This window comes from Elgaria multicarinata, chromosome 1 (genome assembly GCF_023053635.1).
Source record: "Elgaria multicarinata webbii isolate HBS135686 ecotype San Diego chromosome 1, rElgMul1.1.pri, whole genome shotgun sequence".
Classification (NCBI taxonomy): domain Eukaryota; kingdom Metazoa; phylum Chordata; class Lepidosauria; order Squamata; family Anguidae; genus Elgaria; species Elgaria multicarinata.
Window position 1 is genome coordinate 82,444,876 of NC_086171.1, and position 24,992 is coordinate 82,469,867.

At 45.2% G+C, this 24,992-nt stretch overlaps 1 protein-coding gene across 1 annotated transcript in view; it reads left to right on the forward strand.

The window, feature by feature from the left end:
• Positions 1-5,711: 5,711 nt before the first annotated feature.
• The window catches only part of SLC9A3 (solute carrier family 9 member A3), a 62,590-nt gene continuing 43,309 nt past the window's right edge, over positions 5,712-24,992 (forward strand). Inside the window, exon 1 of the mRNA XM_063125337.1 lies at positions 5,712-5,913. Within this exon, the coding sequence (XP_062981407.1) occupies positions 5,712-5,913 (202 nt within the window). The remainder of the gene's footprint in view (positions 5,914-24,992) is intronic.

The following is a 24,992-nucleotide window of genomic DNA, read 5'->3' on the forward strand; positions in this document are numbered from 1 at the left end:
CAAGTAGGCAAAGCACTCTGAACACACAAAAGTGTTACAGAAATGCTAAGTGTTATTGTAGGTTGTTCAGGCACTTCAGGCTGTCTCCCTCAGAGCTGGGCGCAATCTCTGGTTTGAGACCAATGTTTGTTGTCCATCAGGTTTGTCAATATTGGGCCTTATATCGCATAAAAAAGCCCTCAGAGATAAGGAAAGAAAGAAGAGGTAGCTTCAGGCTGCAGACAGATGAATCCATCCTCCACTCCCCAGGAATGAGGGCATTCCCACAACACTTTTGCTGCTGGGGATACAGATGTCTGTCTTCAGGTCAGGCAAGGTGGATGGTCGAATCCAGCCCACACTGGCCAGAAGGTGACTGCACTGGAACATGTTTATGAAATTGGTGAATGCAGGGAACATTCCCCTCCAGCCGTGATTCCTATTTTTGGATTTTTTAAATATGGCTTTCCCTCTTGATTTTAATAAGAACAAAAACTTGCCTTCCCAGAGCATTCAAAATATTAAAACACCATGCCCAGACAATCCAAATTCCTAAATTTTGTAACCTGTATAAATTATGCACATTTGAATACTTTTTTTGTTTTGTTTTGCATACTTTACTCTGTCTTCTAAAATTATTTTGCACACTTTATCCTGATTTTGTTAGTTTTGGGTGGGGGAGATGATGTTCAGGCTACTAAAGCCTGGCTCTGATGACTGGAAATCTTACTCATTCACCTCCTCTGGCTTCTGAGATTTCAGCAGTTGTCCATACTCTTCCAAACATATCTCCACAGTCACAATGGCTAGAAATTCCCTCTTAAAACGAAACAGGAGGTTCTCAATGTACTGAATTCTCTGCAATGGCCATATCCGGTATTCTTCTGCATGCTCACAGTACTGTAGCATATACAGAACCCAACACCATTTAGCCCAGCATTCTTCAACTTGATGCCCTCCAGATGTTTTGGATTATAACTCCCATCACCACGGCCATTGGCTGAGGCTGATGGGAGTGTAGTCCAAAACATCTAGAGGGCATCAGATTGGAGAAGGCTGATGCAGCCATTTCAAACTGAGTGTAGAGCTTTCACAGACCTCAGTGCTGTGAAAGATCGTTTTCTTAGCTTTAATGCAACTGACTTCCCTTTTACAGGGAAACCACATTTTCTGAAGGTGTGAATCCAGTTTTCTGGACCTACCCTGATGATACACACATGAACATTTTCAAAAGAAACAAAGAAAATGGGTAGTCCTTCTGTGCAAGTTGTACAATTATTATCATCATCATCATCATCATCATCATCATCATCTATGTACATAGACAACATTACGCAGAGAACGGTAGGCTAGAGGAGCTTACAATCTAAACTGCAGGGAAAAGAATTGTGGTGTAGAAGGGAAAGGGAGAACGGGAGACAGAGGATATGTGTAAAAGAAGTTGCATGTGCTCAGGCATAGTTTTAGTTTGGGATAAGGACTAAGACATTAACCTGAAAGTTTCACAGAAGAGGTGGTACCATTCAGGTATATTGGGACGTTGTTCCATGCATCAAGGATAGCAAGGGAGAAAAGGTAAAGTGTTTAAAGGAGCAGGATGCTTTTGGGCAGCGGAGGGTGGTACAGCGGCAGAGTAGAGACAGAGCCATGTTCAAAGAGAATGGTGGAAAGAAAGCATGGGACACGCCCATAAATATCTTTAAAGGTGCAGAGGGGAGTGCATTCAACATTTCTAACCAGACTGCAGACCCAGGTACTCTTACATGGATATAAGACCCAATGATAGCAGCAGTACCCTTAAAGGTCCACAGCCATTTTTGGCTCACCCCAGATGTTACCAATCACTTCCCACAGAGATCCCCTCTTTTAGCTTCCTTACTATGATGAATTTCTCACCTCCCTCAGACATCAGAGATTGTGAACATACGGCCCTCCAGATATTATTGGACTGCAATTCCCATCACCCCTTGCCATTAGCTATGCTGGCGAGGGCTGATGGGAGTTGGCAGTCCAACAATATCTGGAGAACCATATGTTCCCCACCCATGCTCCAGGCGGTTCTGTAGAATTTCTGAACTTTATGGGAGAGCAAAGAACTGGGAGCTATCTGTAGGGAATACGAAGTATTAATGAATTAAATTGACCTCTTGCCTTTCTGCAAAAAGATGCCCAAGGTGAATAGCAATAGTAAAATTCCAATAAAAAAGAGAAATACAAATGCTTGGTTATAGCACCAGAGGCCTGGCTCCTTCCCATCTTTCTAGCACACAGCTGCCTTATTCAACCTGTTGCCCTCCAGGACTGTTGGACTAAACTTCCCAGCATGACCCTGCAAATTTGTTATGGAGACATCTGGAACTGTTGGCTTTGCATTTTCCCCCTTTCCTGATTCAAAATGTAATACGTGACTCCGATTGGGCCAGCAGCAGCAATGTAAATTGACCCAATGAAGCAGCATCTGATCCAAGTGATGTATCCCAGGATGGCCTGCAAGGCTGCAACATCACAGAGGACATCAAAGTCACGTTATCCCAGTGATGGTACGATTGCAGCTCCCCTGCTGCAGAGACCACTTAAACACCCAACCTTATGGGAGTTTAAAAACATTAAAGAGAGAGTGAAACATAGACGTTGACTCTAATTCCTGAATGATATTAAGGTGACTCCTTGGCTACTCATTACCCATCACAGCCTTGAGATGATGTGATAACAGAGGTTTGCTTACCTTCTGCTAGGAAATGTTCCATGGCTTAAAAGCAATGAGCCCTGATCTGGTACAGAAGACCAGTGGCACAGCACAGTAACGAAAAGGGGTGATCTCTGTCTTATTTTGGAACTGAGAGCTTTCCACAAGATGGGCCAAATAAAATGCCCTGGGGTGAGAGGCCTTCACCTTCTTGTAACCTGTGCTTGATAAAGCTGTAGTTTTACATATGGGATGCTTGCCTTAGGTAAATTCCCAGTTCGATGCATCAGTCGAGTTGTTTTATGTTTGTTACTGATGTTTTAGTTGTTTTATGGGCTGGTTGTATTTTAATGGATCATTGTTGTCATGGTTTAATAATTTTAATGTTTTAATTCTATTGTAAGTCGCCTAGGGTCTTTTGTCATTTTTAGTTTTTTTTATAAAGGCTTCCTAAGAAATTTATTTAATAATAATAATAATAATAATAATTCCTGATGAAGCTTTTATGGTGCCATTCTGACTTTTACGGAGTGGGGGGAAGGGTGGTAATCCAGACATCATCATCTTTCTGTCCTGTGTTTTCTCACCACTACCTGTGTGTGTGTGTGTGTTTGTGTGGGTGGGGGTGGGGGAGATGGAATAGCTGCATAATGCCTTTGAATTAGACTTGCTAGGAGTCCTCTGTCTGGAAGCACCTCCCTGTGGGCTTATTACTATGTTTGGTGACATGTTGTAATTGACTATAGGGTGTCAGTCCTGCAAACCATGGTGCAAATGTTGCCACTGCCAAGAGGTAACTTTAGGAGAGCAAGTCATCACCAACAACCCCCACCCCAAGTCTGAAAATGGGTTCAAATAAAACTGATCTCGAAGGTTGTCGTAGGAATCATGGGGTTTATTTATTTTCCAGAGGGGTAGCCATGTTAGTCCACTGCAGCAAAAGCAACAGTCTTGTGCCATCCTAAGGAATAAACCCCTTAAGTTGCATTTCTATGCAAGTTTAGACATGCATAGGATTACACTCTTAGTCTAAACGTGCATAGGATTGCACTCTTTGGGATCATCTACACTAAGCAAGATATTCCACTATGAAAGCAGTATATAAAAGGCAGGAGCCACACTACTGCTTTATAGTGTTACTGAAGTGCATTGACTACCGTTGGGGCCCATGACACATCTACACCAAGCAGGATATAACACTATGAAAGTGCTATGAAAGCGGTATATGGTCTGTGGGCACATCTACACCAAGCAGGATATTCCACTATGAAAGCGGTACATAAAAGGTAGGAGCCACACTACTCCTTTATAGAGGTATTGAAGTGCACTGACTACTGTTGAGGCCCATTGACACAGACCGTATACCACTTTCATACTGCCATATCCTGCTTGGTGTGGCTCCTGCTTTTTATATTCCACTTTCATAGTGGAATATCCTCCTTGGTGTAGATGAGCCCTTAGTCTTCAAGGTACCACAAGACCCTTTGTCCAATTTACATAACGTCCTGGGTTCAAAGTGCTCTTTAATGCTACCTAATTATGATCAAAATTCCTTAATTCAGTATGGAAACTGTAAATCAGTTAATTGGGCTGAAAGTTCCTCCAAAGTTTTGTTGCTGTTTTGGTTTTGGTTTTTCAACCTTCAAAAGTCACGGACTATTGCCCAAGGACCGGTTGGAGGGTTTGTTTTCCCTCCAGCCTTTTCGGCGCTTTCCCCTTATTGCCCCTTAGATGTTTGAACTCCAACGCACGGGTTGAAATCGCTGGTCTGGGGAGGTCGGCAGACGTGATAATGGGCCCAGAGTGTTTTTCCACTCAGATGTTGCGCAGTGGGTTTTTTTGTTTTTCTCTCAAAGGGTTTGTAGAAGCGGGGTGTTCGAGGTGTCGGCACCGCTTGCGTAGTCTTATCAGCTCACTGGTGTAGTGGCTAAAGTGTTGGACTGGGAGTCAGGAGATCCGGGTTCTAGTCCCACTCAGCCACGGAACCCCACTGGGTGACTTTGGGCCAGTCACACACACTCTCAGCCCAACTCACCTCAGAGGGTTGTTGTTGTGAGGATAAAATGAAGAGGAGGAGGAGGAGGATTATGTACGCTGCCTTGGGTTCCTTGGAGGAAAAAAGGCGGGATATAAATGCAATACTAAATAAAATAATAAAAAAACAGCCAGCGACTTCTTAAGGCCAAAAAATTATTAATAATAAAGGCCCCAAAACCTGATCTCCAGAAGACGCAAAGCGTTGAACCCGGCAGAGGAGAACCGACGCGCTTCCTTCCTCCTCCACACCACGTGGAGATGAGAGCAAATCTTGGGCGGGTGGAGCTACTACTGATCGCCAGGGTGGCAAATCGCAGTCGCGTTTCCTCTGGTGGAAAGACGTGCCGAGTCCCCTTTCCTTCCCTTCCTCGCGCGGTCGCCCCGAATCGAGGAACGGAACGGGTCGCGATCGTCCCAAGTCTAAGCGAGTCGCCCGCCGACGCCGCTGCTGCTGCTCGCCCACGTGCCGGCCAGCCTGTGGCCCCAGGCGGCTCTCGGAGAAACGGGATCGGCGGACTTGGGTTGCGCGCCTCCCGGCAAAGAGCGGCTGCGCTCGGAGATCGGCTAGCGCGCACACGCCGCCTGGCCCCCGACTTGCCGAGCCCAGGCGCGTGGCGCTCCAGCTTAGCCCGGCAGGCAGGGCGATTGCCTTTCGGAGATGGGCACCTTGGACGGGATGGATGTGCCGGGGAAACTCCGCCCCTGGACCGCGAGAGGGGCGGGGGGCCAACGCATAAAGGCGGCTGCAGCCGTGGAGCGGCCGACCCCTGCCGGCCGAGCGCAGCTGGGCAGACATGTGCCATCCCGCCGCGTCGAAGAGCAGCAGCCTCGGGTTCCTCCAGCTTAGGATGCGCCGACGGGCGCCCTTGAATTGTGCCGGATACCCCGAGCATTAAGCCACCTACGGCTAGGGGGCCGCTTGGATCAAGCCACACAGCGAGAGGGCGACCCTTCCGGAGGCCCTCGCTCCCAGCCCTTTGGAAGCCGTCAGTTGAAGGTCTCTGCCCCGATGGCCATGCGTTGGGCGCATCTTTGGGGGCTGCTTTTGGGACTTCTCCTTCTGCCCGTCCCTTCTGCAGGGTCGGAAGAAGGCTCCCCAGGGCATGGCAGCGGCAACCACAGCTTCCAGGTCGTCACTTTCAAATGGCATCACGTCCAGGATCCGTTCATCATCGCCCTCTGGATTCTCGTGGCCAGTCTGGCCAAGATCTGTGAGTCTGGGACATCCTCTCTGCATATCTCCCCCACCCCCGCCCCCAGGACGAGCAGGTTTTTTTTTTATTCTCTTCCATGGCAAATTGGTACCTTTTAAATGTTGGCTGTTCTTAAACTGATCCTTTGCTTCCCCCACCCCCTGTAGCTTATCTCACTGTGGAGTAGGCAAGCAGGTGCCCTCATGATGTTTTGGACTATAGCTCCATCATCCCTGGCCATTTGGGACTGCTGATGGGAATTGTAGTCCAAAACACCAGGAGGGCACGAGTTGCTACACTGGGATACAGAGAATGTAATTCTACCATTTCACTGCCACTGGCTTTTTGTGTGCAATTGCCCTGCTCTGTTCATGAAATTTTATTAGGGATGCACAAGACAATATCCTCCTGTGTTTCCACCTAAACTTCTCTCCCCCCCCCCCTTACCCTCAAAAGTCTGCTAAGGAGGGAAAGATGGAATAGTTGCACAATGGCCTTTGATGGGTAAAGTTAGGAGCCGTCTGTCTGGAAGTGCCCTTAGTATCTGGCTTATGTGGGTCCTCTGCTCTGCTCTTCAATGTTTGCAATGCACTCCTGGGAAGAGCTCAGAAAAGAAAGACAGCTATACAAATAAGTGCACTCATTGTCAGGGTTGCCAGGTGAAAATCCCCCAAACTAGGGATGCTACAGATCTGTAATGTTCAATATATGGAGCTATTTTGCAATGAATGAAACTTATCCTTTCTGCTATGTGAGTCATCTATTGTTCTCCCTGCAGCGGTAATATTCTGGTATAAAGGATATTCCTCTTCTTTAAAGGGGGCGGAAGGAAGGGTGTAATCCGGCAATAGTAGGAAGCAGTCACCAGGATTTGGGGAGGGGCCCTGATACAGTGTCGGAGCACATATTTGGGATGCAAAAGATCCCCGGTTCAAAAGGATCTCATGTTGTGTGCGCGTGTGCGGCAGGTGAGATCTCTGCTTGAGACATTGAAGTGTTGCTGTGAGACACTTCTGTGTTAGATGGGCAAATAGAAAATGTGAGTGGAAGCCCAGGGCAGAGCACAGTTTTGCCTGTAGGAGGTCCCAAGTTTAACTCAGTCTTCTCTAACCAAAAATATCTTAGGCAGTAGCAGGACTGAAAATATCCCTGCTGGAGATTCAGGACCAACCACAGTAGACAATATGGGGCTAGGTGATTTTGTACCACAACTCACATAATCCCTGGCCATGCTGGTTGGGGCTGACAGGACTTGTAGTCCAAAACACCTGGAGGGTGCCAGGTTAGGGAAAGCTAGATTCATGGGGAAGCCCTCCCTTGCAAGCAGAGATGGCCCAAGACGTCCTCGTGTTTTTGTACTGATGTTGTCCCTGGATTACAAAGCATCCAGGTTCTGCATTTCAGGGGGGGGGGGGGTTGGTGCGATGGGTTCAGGATTTCATGGTAGCACAGTCTGTTTTGCATAAACTGTTTTATGCTCACATGACTAGCAGCTATAAGAAGAGCCACCATCTTTGTTTTGACACTAAAAGCCAATTCACTATTTTTCAAACACAGGTTCAAAAGGTAACCAAATTTCAACAGTAGAAACCATGCATTGTGTCATCAACCACGAATAGAGCAGGTGCCTTTAAATGGCCAGGTATTTCAGCAATAAACATAGAAACGGGCTGTTTCAAGTGAAGCGTGTTCATGTGTTTTGCCATTTTAAACTCAGGCATTTTTTGCATTTGACTTTTAAAGTGTCTGTTGACTCTCGGGTTCCATGTAGGGTGACATTTTGGAAGTGTAAAATAGAACGTGAGGAGTGGGCTGTGTTCCCTGACCTCCTAATGTGCTGTGTGCATTCAGAACATAATGATAAAATATAATGTTTTCCACAGTGTTATTCATGCCTTGCTTAGTTTATCTCAGTGAACCATGCAACAACCCTTTAAGGTAGACCATTCTTACTATAACCCTGCATTATTATTATTCTCTATTCAAATGGGGGTGGGGATTAAAGGCCACCCAGAAAATTAATGGCTTAGGCCGAGATGGGACTCTGATATCATTGCTTCACCGTCTTAACCAAGGCGGTGGTTAAGTATATGGTAGAAGCCAAGGAAAATAACAGGGTTTATATGCATTTTTTAAAATTCAGGTTAAGGTGGCTGGTTAAAATATGAGACAAACTATAACTCTCAATGAATTTGTCTAGATTTCCTTTATATTGTCTTTCCCCAGCAGGTTGCCCTCCAGATGTGTTGGATTACAAGTCCCAGCATGCCGCATGCTGGCTGGGACATGCTGCAAGTTGTAATCCAATACATCTGGAAGGTACCAGTTTGGGACAGGCTGTTTTATATAATAATAATAATAGTGTGCATTTGTGTGTGTGTGTGTGTGTGAGAGAGAGAGAGAGAGAAGTGAGTGAGGAGAGAGGGAGATCCAATAATTGTGGATGTGCCTTGTACAGCCTTATCTTGCACATTTGATTTAGCAATGGATGTTCCTTTACACAGCCTTGAGGTTGGGCTACATCTGTTTACAGAGGATAATGTGTCACAATGACAAATTCTTTTTTAAGTACCGAAATTTTCACTGGTGCTGCTTCTCTTCTGAAACAGAAAATTGCAGCTGGGATTTCAGACTTTCTAAAGGAGTGTCCCACTTTCCCAAACCTTACATCTTCCCTCACCTCCCTTTCTTTCTGCCAGTGTTTGAGAGCCGCTTCACCCTTTAAGTAACAAATGGGTTTCCACAGCCACATTGGTGTTTCCCACAGGGAAGGATAACATGAAGGACAAACGGGTGGTCTGAAACATAACAGAGGACATGTTGGGTTCAATTTAGACAACCTGGTATATATCCCTGAGTGGTGGTAGTGTTGATGGTGATGATTAACACTTATATACCGCTTTATGTGCTAAAAAGCCATATTTTAGCCAGCTACGCCCCTATCTGGACAGGGATAACCTGGCTTCAGTTGTCCATGCTCTGGTAACCTCCAAGTTAGATTACTGCAATGCACTCTATGTAGGGCTGCCTTTGAAGACTGTTCGGAAGCTGCAGCTCATGCAAAATGCAGCTGCCAGATTGATTTTGGGAACCAGAAGATTTGACCATATAACACCTGCTCTAGTCCGCTTGCACTGGCTGCCTATATGTTTCTGAGCCCAATTTAAGATGCTGGTTTTGACCTATAAAGCCTTACACGGCTTGGGACCACAATACCTGACGGAACGCCTCTCCCGACGTGAATATAGCCCGTCACTACATTCAACATCTAAGGTCCTCCTCTGGGTGCCTACTCTGAGAGAGGCTTGGAGTATGGCAACAAGGGACAGGGCCTTTTCGGTGGTGGCCTCCAGACTATGGAATGATCTCCCTGACGAGGCTCGCCTGGCACCAACGCTGCTATCTTTCCGGCGCCAGGTTAAGCCTTTCCTCTTTGCCCAAGCATATGGCGACACATTTTAATCACCCACATGTTTAGTTTTTTAACGGTTTTTAATGCTTTATGTGTGTATGTTCTGTGTTTTAAAATTTTAAATTTTGTATACTTGTTTTTATCTCAATTTTAGAATTTCTGTGAACCGCCCAGAGAGCTCTGGCTATGGGGGCAGTATATAAGTGTAATAAATAAAAAAAATAAAAAATAAAATAAAAGAGAATGTGGCGCAATTGTAATTCTTGAGGGAGTGCATTCCATAGCTTTGTGGGGGAGGGAAACACAGGAGGAAGCCCTTTCAACAAATGGGTAACTGGGGCCTTCAAAAGGGCCTCTCCTGCAGCTGTTAGTATTTGGGCAGGTTCATAGCGAGACTGGCAGTCCCTTGGGGAATACACACTTACTGCTGCAAGCTGTGGGACTTGGACATACCTGTTAAGGCTGCCCTCGCTCAAAAGTTTATGACCTGCATGGCAACCATCGGTCTCTCCCAATTGGTGTCTGGCCCCACTCAGCGGAGCACACTCTGGATCTGCTTTTCTGTGTTGGTTGGGATGCTGGTGATCTGGGGTGGAGAAGCTTTCCATCGTTCCACTGTCATGGGCAGATCACTATCTGGTGGGCTTTAACCTTATTGGGACACAGAGCCTCTGCATTGGTGGAGAACCAATTAAGGAGGTCCAGCCTACGAGGCTGATGGGTCAGGATGGTTTCCTGATGGCTCTTGGGGATTTTTCTGTCACCCTCACCCTGGCTTACCTCTGGAATGAAGAAATGTCTCAGGTGGTTGACATAATCGCAATTCTGAGCACAGGGCTTGATCAAGACATTTTGCTGTCTGAAGCACCGCAGCAAATGGTGCCCATTCCCCCTAGATCAAGGTACATAGTATCCAAAGACATCTTGATTTATTTTGGTACATGAGGTACAAAATTGCATAAGCATCTCTCCCCATTCCTGGCATTAGAAATACAGAAATAACTAAGTAAATAACTAACAGTTTGCTGCCCTTTTAGGACACCCAAATCTGATGCCTGAGGCAACTGCCTCGCTCTGTCTCTTGGTAGGGCCATCCCTGCTTGAGTTCCCTCTCCCACTGACTAGAGCCAAAGGAGCTCCCTGGTTTTCAAGGGAGCTGGAGGTGATCAAGTGACTGGGATGGTGGCCAGAGTGACATGGGTGGAAAGCACAGAACAAGTTCAGCCAAACATGGGCTAGAACCCATTTGAAGGTCTATTCCATGGTGATGATGATATTGGAGAAATTATTCTTCTCTACCGCTGTTGCATCTGTACAGACTTGTCCAATGGAGCTTTTCTGGGTGGTCCAAGGCATTCTGGTCCACAAGAATGAAATTTAGATCACCTGATAACCAATTGTGACCAATTTGTACAATGCTTTGCAGATAACATCATTCCTTTCTGTTCTAACATGGATGCCATAGTTGGTGCAGGTTCAGTTAATGTAGCACTTGCCTCTGCTTGTCCAGTTATAATGGATACTAGTCTATTTATACATCCCAAAGATGTGGACAGGGTCTTTGAAGACGTGAGACCTTTACCACATGTTTGCTTGACCCTTGCCCTTCCTGACTTATAAAAGTATCCGGGAGGGACTGGCTGAGTGAGTAGTGGCAAATGCTGCTTTATAACAGGGTGTCATTCCATATCATGCCTAAAAGAGGTGGTGGTGAGATCTTTGTTTAATATACACCCTCCCTGAACACCACAATTTTGGATAATTTCTGGCTAGTCTCCAAAATTTCATTCTTGGGCAAGGTACTAGAACATGTGGTGGTGTCTCAGCTCCAGGGTTTTCTTGATGAAGTGGATTATCTCAATCTATTTCAGTCTGATTTCAGGCCTGGTTTTGGGACAGAGGCCATAGCTAGACCTAAGGTTTATCCCTGGATCGTCCAGGAGTCAAACTTGTTCATCTAGGTGACACACAGGGGATCCAGTGCTCAGGCGGGGACGAACCCTGGATGATCCCAGGAGAAACCTTAGGTCTAGCTGTGGCCAGAGACTACTTTGGTCACCTTGGTGGACAATCTATACTGGGGGCTGGGCATGGGGAGTGTGTTCCTGTTGGTCCTGCTGGACCTCCTGGTGGCTTTTGATGGATCATGGTCTCCTCCTGAGGCATCTGCCTGGGATGGAACTTGGAGTCCTTGTTCTACAGTGGCTCTGGTCCTTCTTGGAGGGGTGATTTCAGAAGGAGGTGCTGGGAGACTCCTGTTCAATGCTCATTGTTACCAACAGTATGCTGAACCAGCTTGAATGGCAAACTCTGAACAGTAGTTCTACTCACTGTTCGCTTCAACACAAATAGAATTCCAATTAGAAAAAAACACAAAAACACCAAATGCCTCCTTTCAATCCAAATCTAAGAAAGATATTCAAATTCTAAATCAGTGTTTAACTTGGCCTGGATGAGGACAAACAAACTGAAGCTTCAACCAGAAAAGACAGAGGTGCTCCTGGTCAGATGAAAGGCAGATCAGGAATTAGGAGTTGAGTGTAACTTGCATTGAATGAGGTCACACTCAGGTTCGCAGTTTGAGTGCACTCTTGCATGTAGCCCTGAACCTAAATGCTCAGGTTTTGGTGGTGGCTATGAGTGTGTTTGCACAGCTAAGTCTAGTGTTCAAACTGTACCTGTTCCTGGAGATGTCAGACCTGGCTATGGTGACACATGCCTTATGGACTCTTGCAGCGCAAGGCTGCCTTTGAAAAGTGTTCAGCTGGTCCAGAATTCTGCAACCAGACTATTCACTCGGGCTGGTTATAGGGCGTAGGTGACTCCATTGTTACAACAACACTGGCTACTAGTTCTTTCCTGGGCCCAATTCAAAATGCTGGGATAGGATCTATAAAGCTTTACATGGTTTGGGACCAGACTATTTGAAAGGTGGTATTCTCCCATATGAGATTACCCAGGTTTTAAGACCTTTGGGACAGACCCTTCTTTCTGACCCGCTGTCATCGGAGGCACACTTGTTGAGAATGTGAGAAAGGACGTTCTTTTTTATTAATATGTTTCTAATTTCTTTGCTTTTATGTTTTCATTATCATTTGTATCTTACCTTCTGTTTTACTGTTAGCCACCCTGAGCTCTTATTTATTTATTTATTTATTTATTTATTTATAGCATTATTATCCTGCTGTTGAGCCAAAAAGGCTCCAAAGATGAAGGCGACTTACAGAGATATTTCTTAAGACAGTCCCTTCCCACAGGTTTATAATCTAAAAACATGACACGAAAGGAAAGGGGATTGGGAGGGAAGAGGAAAAAGCAAATCCAGGCACTAGATTCTTAGGCCATGGCTAGACCAGGCCTATATCCCGGGATTGTCCCGGGCTCATCCCTGTGCATCCAAATGACACACAGGGGATCCTGGAAGCAGGCAGGGACGACCCCTCCATTTGCCTGGGATAATCCTTAGGTCTAGCTAAGGCCTAAATTGCAAAGTTCAGCAGATCAAAGGCACAGTGCAAGGGCTGCTGCTTCCTCTTCCTCTGATGGCCTCAGCAGTGACAGTTGGTTTTTATTTTCTCAGTATTTTAATACCTAATTTAACTTAAATTTAAATTTTGCTGTTTTGATTCTGTATTTTAACCCTATATCAATTTTTGCTGTGTGGTTTTATCCTTTTCATATTGTATTTTGTATTTGGGTTTTTAGATTATTGGTTGTTTTATCATGTTCCTCATGGTTTTAATTTTTGTGAACCGCCCAGAGAGCTTCGGCTATTGGGCGGTATAAAAATGTAATAAATAAATAAATAAGCTCCTTGCTGGAACTATATCCAGGCACGATGGAATGGGCCTGACTGTGGCCTTCTCTCCCTTTAATGGCCTCAGCAGTGATGGTTTGTGGTGGGAAAGCAAGATATATATATCAAAGAAATAACGGGGGTTGGGTTTGTATTTACTGTGGGAAAGACAAGCAGAATACCAGTGTAGCTTTGGCAATCATGATTTCTGAAGCAGCTCATGTTATATAATGTTACAGTTTGGCTCATGGCGTTTAATTCCGCTGATGTCCTTCTCACATCCATGTTACAAGAAAGACAAAAGGTAATCAAAGACAGAAGGGTAATCAAAAGCAGAGGGGAGGGCTAGGTGGAGGCATTATATATTGCAATTAGTCTCCTTGATGAGGTAGCTTCCAAAAATAATTTTAAAAACATCACAACACCGTCTGTATTTAGCAGAATTGTTAAATATCTTCCAGGGGGCTTTTTTCATTGGGGACCAACCTGGCTGCTATGCTGTGCTGATACTTCAGGCAGTGGAGGCTGGTGGCTCCAATTTCAGTGGGGCTGTGAAGCCATTCTGAGTTTCACTCAGAACTCTAAAGAAGCTATCCAAAGTGCTGAACCCTGAATGGCTGGTTCTGACTGAAGCCCCAAATGGATCTAAATCCCTGCTTAAATTGGAGCCACCAGCCTCCACTGCTTTCAGAGAGAAATGTTTCATGTGACTTTGTCCTAATAAGGTCCCTGTTAAGAATGACAGAGTGCATATTTTCTGGTATCAGACCACCTTTATCATAACAATAAGATCTTCACATAAGTTGCCAGGAAAGGGATCTCTATGTTCTAGAACAGCCTTCTTCAACCTGGGGCGCTCCAGATGTGTTGGACTACAACTCCCAGAATTGGGGGGGGTCACACCCCTTTGCCACTCAAATTAGGCCAGGTGGTGGCGGGAGAAGAAATAGGTGGCATGGCAGCAGGAAAAATGTCCTTCCCTCCTTTTAAATAGCCCCCTTTTGACACTGCCTGTTTTTCCTGTTGCTGCACAGCTGAATTTTGGCAGCAGGCAGTGAGACTTGCAAAAAAGGATGGGGGTGTGTGTATGTTACAGGCCAGGTGTTCCCCCTCCGGTTCTAGAATAATTTCCTCCATCTTTGAAACATTGGTGAATACTCCCGTGGAGAGCAGCTGTACAGTCTACAGGGAATGTCTATGACAGAGTATGGAGAAATAGGTACACTTGGTCAGGGTTCTGGGTTCTAGAAGAGCCTGGACTGCTCACTTTACTTTTTGCATAGTTATCAGCCACTTTTCCCGTCAGTGAACACAATAGAATTTTTGCATAGCTTAAATTTTTAAACTGGACACACACAAACACGCACATTCCTCTAATGGCAACAAGGGAGAGGGCCTTCTCAGTGGTTGCCCCCCGACTGTGGAATGATCTTCCCGATGAGGCTCGCCTGGCGCCAACGTTGTTATCTTTTCGGCGCCAGGTCAAGACTTTTCTCTTCTCCCAGGCATTTTAACAGCATTTAACAACGTTAAGTTTGTTTTTAATGGACCCCAGAATTGTTGTTTTTAAATGGATACTGTTGTTTTTATACTGTTTTATGTTTTTTAAATTTTTGTATACTTTTAATGTTTACTATTTTTAATTGTTGTAAACCGCCCAGAGAGCTTCGGCTGTGGGGCGGTATATAAATGTAATCAAATAAATAAATAAATAAATAAAACAAATAATCAACAGAGCAGCTTAACCTTGCAATTGTGGCAGAATCACTGAAAGAGTGAGGTGCTATTATCATAGAACACTATTCTGTGTTCAATAAATTAATAACTTTGCTGATATATCGGTTATTACCAAAATTTTTGATAACTGCAGCACACTGGCAGTGCAATCCTATGCATGTTTACTTCAATTTATTGATTTATGACATTTCTGTGCCGCCCAGTAGCCAAACCCCCTGGGCCATTTACACCAATTTAGGGATTTATTCCCTAGTAAGTGTGCCTGGGAATGCAGGCTTATTCTTCTGAATTCAAAATATTGATATTGATTTATAAGCCCTAATCCTACAGCATACACACACACACACCCCAAACACACACAATGGCTGGGTACAGATCTGCACCTTTGTATTGTATTTTGTGGAAGTCTAATTAAAACAAGGGTTGTCCCATCAGTATTGGCTTCATGGGGCTTGTCCTCTTATCAATGGAGAGTATAACTGTAATTTGGGTTGCTATGTCAGATAGCGTTTAAATCCATACTTTGGCTATAATGCATGCATAGTAATAACCCTATGGCTGGGAACTTCCCAAAGCCTAGATTTGCCAGTTTGGTGCTTCCAGTCTTAGGTCTTATGTAAACAATGCTTGTGTTAAATTTCCTTGCTGTAAACGGATGCCTGTGATCACATTTAGTTTCCATCTGACTAATTTAATGCATTCAGAAGACTTGTTAGGTTGGATCCTTCCCTCCTTGTCCCCACCTCCTCCGAGCCACGCACATGCAAGGCCACAATTAAGCTTTCAAGGTAGAAGTATTAAATATTTAGAGGGAGAGATCCAAAAACGGAACAGCTCTACGGGGTTCATGTTACATCCCACTGATAACGTGGCATCGGCTCAGGGCAGGAACCTGGACGCATTTCCATAAGGAATCGGGGGCTGCCCCAGCACAAGCGCTGTTTGAGCGAGTGCGTCTTCGTTTTCCTCCCTCTCTCAAAATACCAGAACCCAATGGGGTCATCCCATGTAGCTGATTGGTGGGAGATTCAGGACAAGTAAAAGGACGTTCTTCACACAGCACATAGTTAAATTATGGAACTCACTACCACTGGATGTAGTGATGGCCACCAATTTGGATGGCTTTAAAAGAGGGTTGGATAAATTCCTGGAGGAGAAGGCTATCAATGGCTATGATGTTTGTGTGCTACCTGTGGTATTCGAGGCAGTAAGCCTGTGTGCACCAGCTGCTGAGGAATATGGGGGCGGGGAGCTGTTGAGCCATGCCCTGCTTTGTTGCTCCCTGGTCGACAGCTGGTTGGCCACTGTGTGAACCACACAGGACTAGATGGACCCTTGGTTTGATCCAGCATGGCACTTCTTACATCCTTAACTGCTATTGGTTGTCGCTTTTGAGGTCATAACGTAAGTACAGATTCATTTAATTATGCCAATCTAGATTAGTTGGAACACAAGACATGCTGGCTTCACTCAACCCCACTCCCAATACACATACTGTACCATGCATAGACATGCATCCCATTGAACACAGGAGGCCAGATGGCAGAGGCAGAGAACTGTAGCTAATTTGTGCTGTTGATTTCCTAAGCCTCGCATGATTTGATGTAGCGCTTGTAAAGGGGAGCTTTGAAGCCAGGGGTGGAGAACTTCAGCCAAGGGCCAGATTGCCACGCCCTCTTCCCTCAGCCCCACGCCTTTCCCCCAACCACCAATCGTTTGGTGGTTTCTTGGCTTTTGTCCAGCATTTCCCCCATTTTAAAATGTCTCTCCTAAGGCTTAGATACTTGCAGTAAACGCTTTAAGCGGCAATATGCTGGTATTTTTGCCCCAAACCCTTTTTCCCCCTTTGGCCCTGCCCAATTTCCCTTCAGCTTCACCCTGCCCTGGAATTTCCCTTCAGCCCTGGAATGCGGGCCCTGAGAATTTGGCCCTTGGGCTGAAAGGCATTCCCCATCCGTGCTTGAAGCAGCAGGCTCCATTTCACCTGTTCAATCTCGCAGTCATTTGGTGCAACCAAGAGCCTTACAGCATCTGGGGCACCATAGGATGCTGCAGATACCCTCTTCCAAGGCTGGAGAGAGAGCTCCTGCCTCAGAGGAGGAGAGCCAATCATGGACTCCCCTGCCCCTCCCAGCCAATGGCAGAAAGCTCAGCAGTGGCTCCTCACCCAAGGATGGTGCTCAGATCTCTCGAAGAGGACAGAGAGGGAAGGAGGTGTACCAGTTGATAAAGAGTGGGAGGGAGAGGTGAGAAACTCTCGGCTTCTTGATGGGCTCAGAGGGCCATCTAGCAAAAATCATTGCAAAGGAGGATGGCCAGGCTGGAAAAGCCTCTGCTGCTCTTTCCAGCCTGCATGGATCTTGCTGGGCTTAGGATGAATGGAGGGCTCTTGACATCAGAGTATTCCATTTATCGGGTGTCAGTCCCATGGGACTGGGCCCTTAGTTTAGCTTGAATACTCCAGAGCATAAGCCATCCTTATGGGGAGGGGATGTGGCTCCGCGATAGAGCACCTGCTTTGCATGCAGAAGGCCCCAGGTTCAAGCCCTGGCATCTCCAGGTAGGGCAGGAAAACTCCTGTTTGAAATCCAGGAGAGCCACTGCCAGTCAGTCAGCGTCGGCAATACTGGGCTAGAAGGACCAAGGGTCTGATCCAGTATAAGACAGCTTCCTATGTTCCAGCCACAGTTAAGCACTTTGACTGTAGTGAGGGATAACTGACCATATGTTCAACTCTCCCATAAATTTGTTCAATTTCAGTTTGCTCTGAAGTTAACCCTAAGGGGTTGGATGTATAAATGATAATTAAGGAGTATTTTTGGCATTGTCTTTTATCAGACAGTTGATTCACCTAGACCAGTACTGCCTACTCTAACTGGTAGGAGCCCTCCAATGTTTTGGGCAAAGGTCTTTCCCAGCCTTGCTACCTGACCCTTTTAACAGAAGATGTCAGCTGTTTACCTGGGGACCATTCTTTATCACCAGAGGTGACGAGGTGAATTGCTGGCTGTTTGCCAGCCTGTTATTTATGCAAAGGACATGTTTTCTCCTTTGATTTTACCAACCTGTATACTTTTCTCAAATGTTCAAGCATACTTCCAAAATCATATGGACTAGATGTCTACCTTTAAAAAAAAACCTAAAACTAAAACTGAGATTCTTACAGTGCAATCCTATACAGGTCTACTCATGAAGCTTAGTCCCATCCTATAGAAAATATAGGATGTTTGATGGTCATATTTAAAATATTTGTGCCCTACCTTGCAATGGTGGTTTCCATTCTGGCTCACAACAAAAATGTAAATAACTTCAGCATAAGGGGGGCGGGAAAAGACTAACCCGGAAATTAAAATAAATACCAAACAAACATCTATGATAAAATCATTGTAATCATAGGTTGTCCATATCATGGGATATTCTAAGATTTAGATGATATCTTTGAAGGATGGGGGAAACTAGACTAACCCCATATCCCTGGACACAATAGGTGCTTTTGAAACCAGAGCTCCAAAAGGAACAAAGAACTGGATAATAAATATGCTGTAAACCAGCCCTTCCCAACCTGGTGCCATCCAAAAGGTTGGGGATGATGTGAGTTGTAATCCAGTACATCTGGAGGGCACCAGGTTGGGGATGGCTGCAGAAAGCTGCACAAACCATTATTGCACATTATCAGAAGCAAGTGAAAATGCAACAGAAACAATGCTTAATCAAATAGGCTCTTTGTACAAGACTCTGACTGCCAATTTATATTACAAGTAATTAAATTCGTTCGTAAAATATTGATCCCAATGAAACCTGTACCAAACCGCTAGCAAAATTGGCAAAAACTTGTAATGTCCCAAGCGCTGAAACTGGGATCTAGCAGCTTGAGAGCCAAGACAAGGCACTAAGTGGAAACATATTTAATTAAGGAGTAAAGAATGTGCAGAAGGAGAAAAAACTGGGGTATTCAGAAAACTATATCCAGCTATAATGTGATTTTGTTATCACTATAGCATCTAATGGTGAGGCTAGATCCTTTCAGTTGTTTTTTGTGGGGCTGCCCTTGAGGGCTGTTTGGAAGCTTCAACTGGTGTAGAATGCAGCTGCCTGTCTCCTGACAGGTTGCAAGGTGCCGGTTTCATCAACCGAGCCACAGAGTCTGTGCTTCCTCACTTCCCCCTACTGGCAAGACTATATGTACACCAGGGGTGTCAAACCTCAGGGCCACGGTCCAATCCGGCCCTCCAGGATTCCCTAGATAGCCACGCCTCTTTCTCTGGCCCCATCCCCTTACTCCCAACTGGCAATTAGTTCCCCAGTTTTGCCATAATTTTTCCTCATTCTGAAAGGTTGGAATGCCTCTCCTAAGAGTTAATGCCCTATTTCATTGAACTTTGTCAGATACTGCTGACAATGGACATGTCTAGACCTGCTGATATCCCGGGGATCGCCCCGGGATCATCCCTGTGTGTTTATTCTATGTATTTATTTATTTATTTATTTTTATTTGAGCATTTTTTATCTCGCCATTCAGCCAAAAAAGGCTCTCATGGTGGCTTACAAAAATATTTCTTGACAGTCCCTGCCCACAGACTTACACTCTAAAAGACATGACACAAAAGGAAAGGGGATTGGGGGGGGGGGGGGAGAAAAGCAAATGCAGGCACCACATTCTTAGTTTCAAAGTTCAGCAGTGACAGTTGGCAGTTGGCAGCAGGAGGGAGGGGGCTCTCAGCTGGAGCTGGACCCAGGCACGATAGAGAGGTGTCTGGCTGCTGCTTTCTCCCCCACTGATGGCCTTTGCAGAGACAGTTGGTAGCAGGAGGGAGGGGGCTCTCAGCTGGAGCTGGACCCAGGCACGATAGAGAGGTGTCTGGCTGCTGCTTTCTCCCCCACTGATGGCCTCTGCAGAGACTATGACACACAAGGGATCCCGGGAGCAGGGAGAGATGATCCCTCCCTTTTCCCGGGATATTGGCACACCCTTTAATCCCTACTTTTCCCGTGGTCCGGGGCTTGTCCCGAGATCGCGGGACGTGTGGCCGGGCGTCCCATTTTCATCCCGGCTCCTCATGAGTAACCATGTATTTTAACACCAATTAACTTAAATTTTAAACTTTACTGTTTTAATTCCATATTTTAATCTATATCAATTTTTGCTGTGTGGTTTTATCCTGGTTGTGCTTTTTATATTGTATTTTTTATTTGTGTTTTTAGATTGTTGGTTGTTTTTATGCTCTTCATGATTTTAATTTTTGTGAACCGCCCAGGGAGCTTCAGCTACTGGGCTATATAAAAGTGTAATAAATAAATAAATAAATAAATAAAATAAATGAGGAGCTGGGAAACCCTCACCCCTCTTGGAGGTTTCATTGGTGTTGGGAGCAGGGTCTTTTTTTAAAAATAAAAAACTCACCTTTTTCGTAGGAGCTCATTTCCAATAAAAACAACACAAAAACAAAATGGTGGGCGTGACATCCTTTTCCTCCCAGGACGTCGTGCGCCGCACACCGTGCGTAGACTGAGGTGGAGGATCTCACGATCATCATATAGCGAGATCACCCCCCTCCACCCCAATGGTCTAGCCATGCCCATTGACTGAAGTTCTTCCTTTGTATGCACCATTCTTTCAACTCGTAGAGGAAAAGAAATCTCAGCTGCCTACAAGTGTTTCTCATTGAAGGAAAAAGGAAAGGAACCTCTCATGCAAGCACTTGAGTCATTACTGACTCCTAGAGGGACGCCTGCTTTCGCTGACATTTTCTTGGCAGACTTTTGTAGCGGGGTGGTTTGCCATTGCCTTCCCCAGTCGTAGTTACCTTTCCCCCAGCTAGCTGGGTACTCATTTTACCGACTTCGGAAGGATGGAAGGCTGAGTCGACCTGAGCCGGCTGCCTGAGAACCAGCTTCTGCTGGGATCGAACTCAAGCCATGGGGAGAGAGGCTCATTTCTCATAGAAATGCCTTATCAGATATTCTTTTGTTCTCCTCCATGGATATTAGAGCCTGGGGTAGAACAACCAGGAAACAATTGACTGACAACGAAGTGCCAACTCAAGATTTATATCCTTTCCAGAGGAGATGGAGCTTGAGAGGCAGACAATAGGGTTGGTACTGCCTCTGGAACTCTCCTGGATTCTCTTCCGCAGCTCCCGCTCATCCTTCTGGAACTTACTTTAGTGCCTGGCCTCTTCTAGGATGCCTTGCTGCTTCTCGGGTGGGCAGCCTTTCCTGCTGGTTATTCATTGGGCAAGCTCAGCCTGATCCCGCCTGACAGGGTTCAGCTAGCTAGGATTGGACAAATACTTGCTGAAATCTCAGGAGCAAGGGAAGGCGCAGAAGTGGTTGGATAAGGCTTGATGGCCTCCATAGCTCCTTGTTCCCCACCAAGATTAGGGAAACAGAATTAGGCCAATAGCAAACATTGCTTAATGAATTATGCAAAAGTATGCAAATGCATGCAATTTGCATAATTTATTCACCTTGCAGGATTCAACTTTTTTTGAGGGGGGCAAACTTTTCTTTGTTTTCTAAGTATGGATTATGCACAGCAAGCTGCCCATGGAAGAAGAGAGTGATCTCTTCTCCTATGAGAAGCTCAGTAGAGGGTCTTTGCAGCTACACTCTGTCTTTTGTTTTCAGCTTTTCCACAGATCAGCTGAGCATTGGCATTGAAGAGGCTGAAGCCTAATCTCCTGCTGCAGTCTCCCCCAGCTCACACTGATCAGCTGATCAGGAAAAAGCAGAGCTGTAGAGAATTTGGGCTGCGGAGAATGGCCAGGAAGTGTTTGCCACATGGATCAAGGGTGCATGCTATGAGTTTCTATGCCTTCACTTGTGGTCACCAAGAACATGGAGAGTGATGGCCCGGATCTCTTTGGTGGGAACATCCAAATGTTACAGCAGGGATCAGTGTGGAATGTGTAGGTTTTAGTGGGCCTCCCTGTGGCAAAATAATAGCATGCGTTGGATTAATCACAAGATCCAGGTCATCTGGGCATCTAGAAATTTGATGATCCTGGCTCCTGAAATATTCTTTCAGTCCCAGTCCCAGTGTTAAATTTTCAGCACTTCCGCGTATTGGCCTAATTTTTACACACACAGACACACAAACAATAGTTGACAGGCATTTCTTTGTTTTCCCCTAGTCTGCAATAACTGAATTGTACTTCATTCACAGCTGTTGTGTTCTTAAGAACAGAAGAATACCTTGTTTTCATTCCTAATTTTTTTTTTACTGAGGTAAAATGTAATTAGGTGAAAAGCTATAGCTTTCTTTCTTTTCTTTATTATTTTTTTTATCCTGAACTATTCCTCCTGAGCACATCAGAGCCAAGATAAACGATGTTTAATTCCTCAGTCTTTTCTTCAAAAGACAATGTGTTGCTTAGTTCATTCAGAAGCACAGGCTTTAAGATCATATTCGCATGAGTAATGCTTTGTGGAACTGAGTACTTGAGTCACACAAGTAGTAGAAAGTATGAAATTGTGCATTTAATTGTACAGGCCATGGGAATGAAAATGTTTGTTGGCCTCCATAAATTGAGGCTTCACCTTCTTGTTGATTAACACATGGCACATTTGGAATGATACTACCTGACACTTTATTGTCTCTGAGATCTCTGCTTTGAGGGGGTATTTACTCTCTATTTCCTGCCCAAAATAGAGGTCAAGTAGGAAGTTCCAACCCTTGGAATGAAGGCTGATGGGAAAATAGTCTGTCTGACAAATACACTGCCCTGCAGTGTATTCCTGGTGTGCATCCGTAACTGAGCCTGTGGCTGAGGGGGCTACAGTTAGCATCAAAGACCGTGCTCTAACCTGGGTCTTACTTCATGTGCAATGTTAAAAAGTGGTCAAAAAGCGTTTTTGAACATTTAAAAGTTCATCCAATGTGCATGCAAGTTAATGGGCCATGATGCTGCTCCTTGCAAATGATTTGGCCTGAGAGGAGGTCTGAGGGGGCAATTTAAGTGATTCCACCTCTGGCCTGAAATGCAACAGTGGACAGGAGCTGCTGTGAGCTAGTCTGTCCAAGTGCAGCATATTAACCTGCAATCAGGGCATAATAGTGACCTACACTGCAGGGTTATGGTACATTGCTCTCATCCTGAAATGCTGGGATATAAGCAATAGATAGGCTTGTTGTAAGCTACTCTGTCAGCTTCTGTCCAACTCCCAACCTGCAGTGCGGGGGCGGGGCATGTCTTAATATCTCTAGAAAACACTGCAGGATTGTTGTAAACCACTCAGAACCTGACCTGCAGCAATTAGTGTGAATTATACTTCAGGGCTGTCATAAGCTATTCTCCCAGCCACAACCCATTCCAACCTGCAATATGGAGGATTAACTGCATGTGCTTTGGAATTTGCATTAGCAGTTTTACAAAACAAAACAAAACAAAACAAAATCACACTAAGAACTGAGTTAGAAAGCGCTGGAATTCTTTGCTTTGCTTCTTCCTTTTGGGGTTTGGGATTCAGCGTGTGGACGGACACACTGGTGCCCAGTCCCAGATACATTAAAATCTTTGATTTCTCCATTGATATCTTTGGGCAGCTCTCATTTCCATCATTGGGGACATTTAAAAATAGATTCTCATTGAGAACCACGAAGTGACCTATTCAGACAATAGTTCAACCATTTTATTCCCTCCTCCCACCTAATTATCCATTATTATTCTCGGTCTCTCACTGAGATATTATGCCCACTCCTCTTTTTCTGCAGATGTTTTGTACTTTTGTGTACCTTGGAATTATCTTCAATCTCTTTCTCTTGTACATGGCTGGTGTGAATTTGGCTACAGCAGCATTGGAACTTGGAAAACTAGCTGATACACCTGGCATTACTCAGGCCCCCTAAGATCTATATGTCTGTGAGATAATCATCTTAAAATAGTAGGCCGAAGCTAGGCCTGGGAGTAAACGTTTAAACAAATGAAATTAATTTCTTTTCTTTTTTCCTTCCTCACCATCATGACAACCAAGCAAGGTAGGCCAGTGGTAGGCCTGTGAGGTAACTTTAAAACAAATTAAATTCGTTTCTTTTTTATCTCTCACCCACAACACAGGCCAGGTCTGTCTTGAAGCAGCAGGTTTTCATGGCCCACTCGACCATCTTCTGCTTGGGGCTCTTGGTGGGCGCTGGGAAGCCTCCGAGGGCAGCTGGGTCGAAGGCCTGCACTTGCCTTGGCCCATGCTTCTCTCCCACCAAGTGCTCCAGCAGGAGGTTGTACTGAAGCTCCAGGGCTGGGCCAGGCACTTGCTCCCCTTTGTTGGGCCTGAGGAAGAGGATGCAGAAGATACACGTTTTTCCTTGTCCCCACAGAAAATGAAAACTGTAACTCCCAGCATGGCTTTCACCAATGTGCTCAATTTGGGGGATAGGGTTCAGCACTTTGGATAGCACCTTTAGAGTCCTGGCTGGTTCTGTCTGAAACCCAAAGTGGATTCACAGCTCCACTGTAATTGGAGCCAACAGCCTCCACTAAGTAGAGCACATACGATGCATGCTGGAGAGTCTTTGGTTCAGTTCCTTGCATCTCTATTTAAAACAGAATCAAGTAGCAGGTGGTGTGAAAGACTGCTGCTGTGGGCTAGATGGACAATTACTCCAAACTGGTATGAAGCAGCTTCTTATGTTCCTAATTTAAGGAGATTACCCTCATGAACAGCAAGAACTACGCTCCATAATCTATTTGGCTTTCTCTTTCCCGTAACTACTAGTAACTAGATAGTTTGAGAATGAACTGCTACAAAACCAGCTTTGGTCAGAAATGCCAGGTCCCTCCCTCCCTCCCTCCTCTTCGCTTTAGGAGCAAAACGCAGGAACCCCCCCAATCGCATGCTCAGAAGTAATTCCATTTGCTCTTCTGGAATCAGTGGTCTGACCCTTAATCTTTGTGCACTTCCTTTGGTGTACTTTGTTAAGCTAATCTTCTTTACATTAGCAAGTCCTCAGTACATACTTCTCAGATAGATACCTGTCTGCCACCTTCTTTCCACCCTCAATAACAACACAGAAAAAATGCCACAACTGCTTTTGATTGGCTGAACACTAAGTTATAGTGACTGTTTAACTTGCAGCTCTTCCTGTTATTGTCTTTGCAAGAAATTCCTTGCTCCTGTCTGCAAGACAATGAAGAAAGCATCAGAATTAAGTTAATA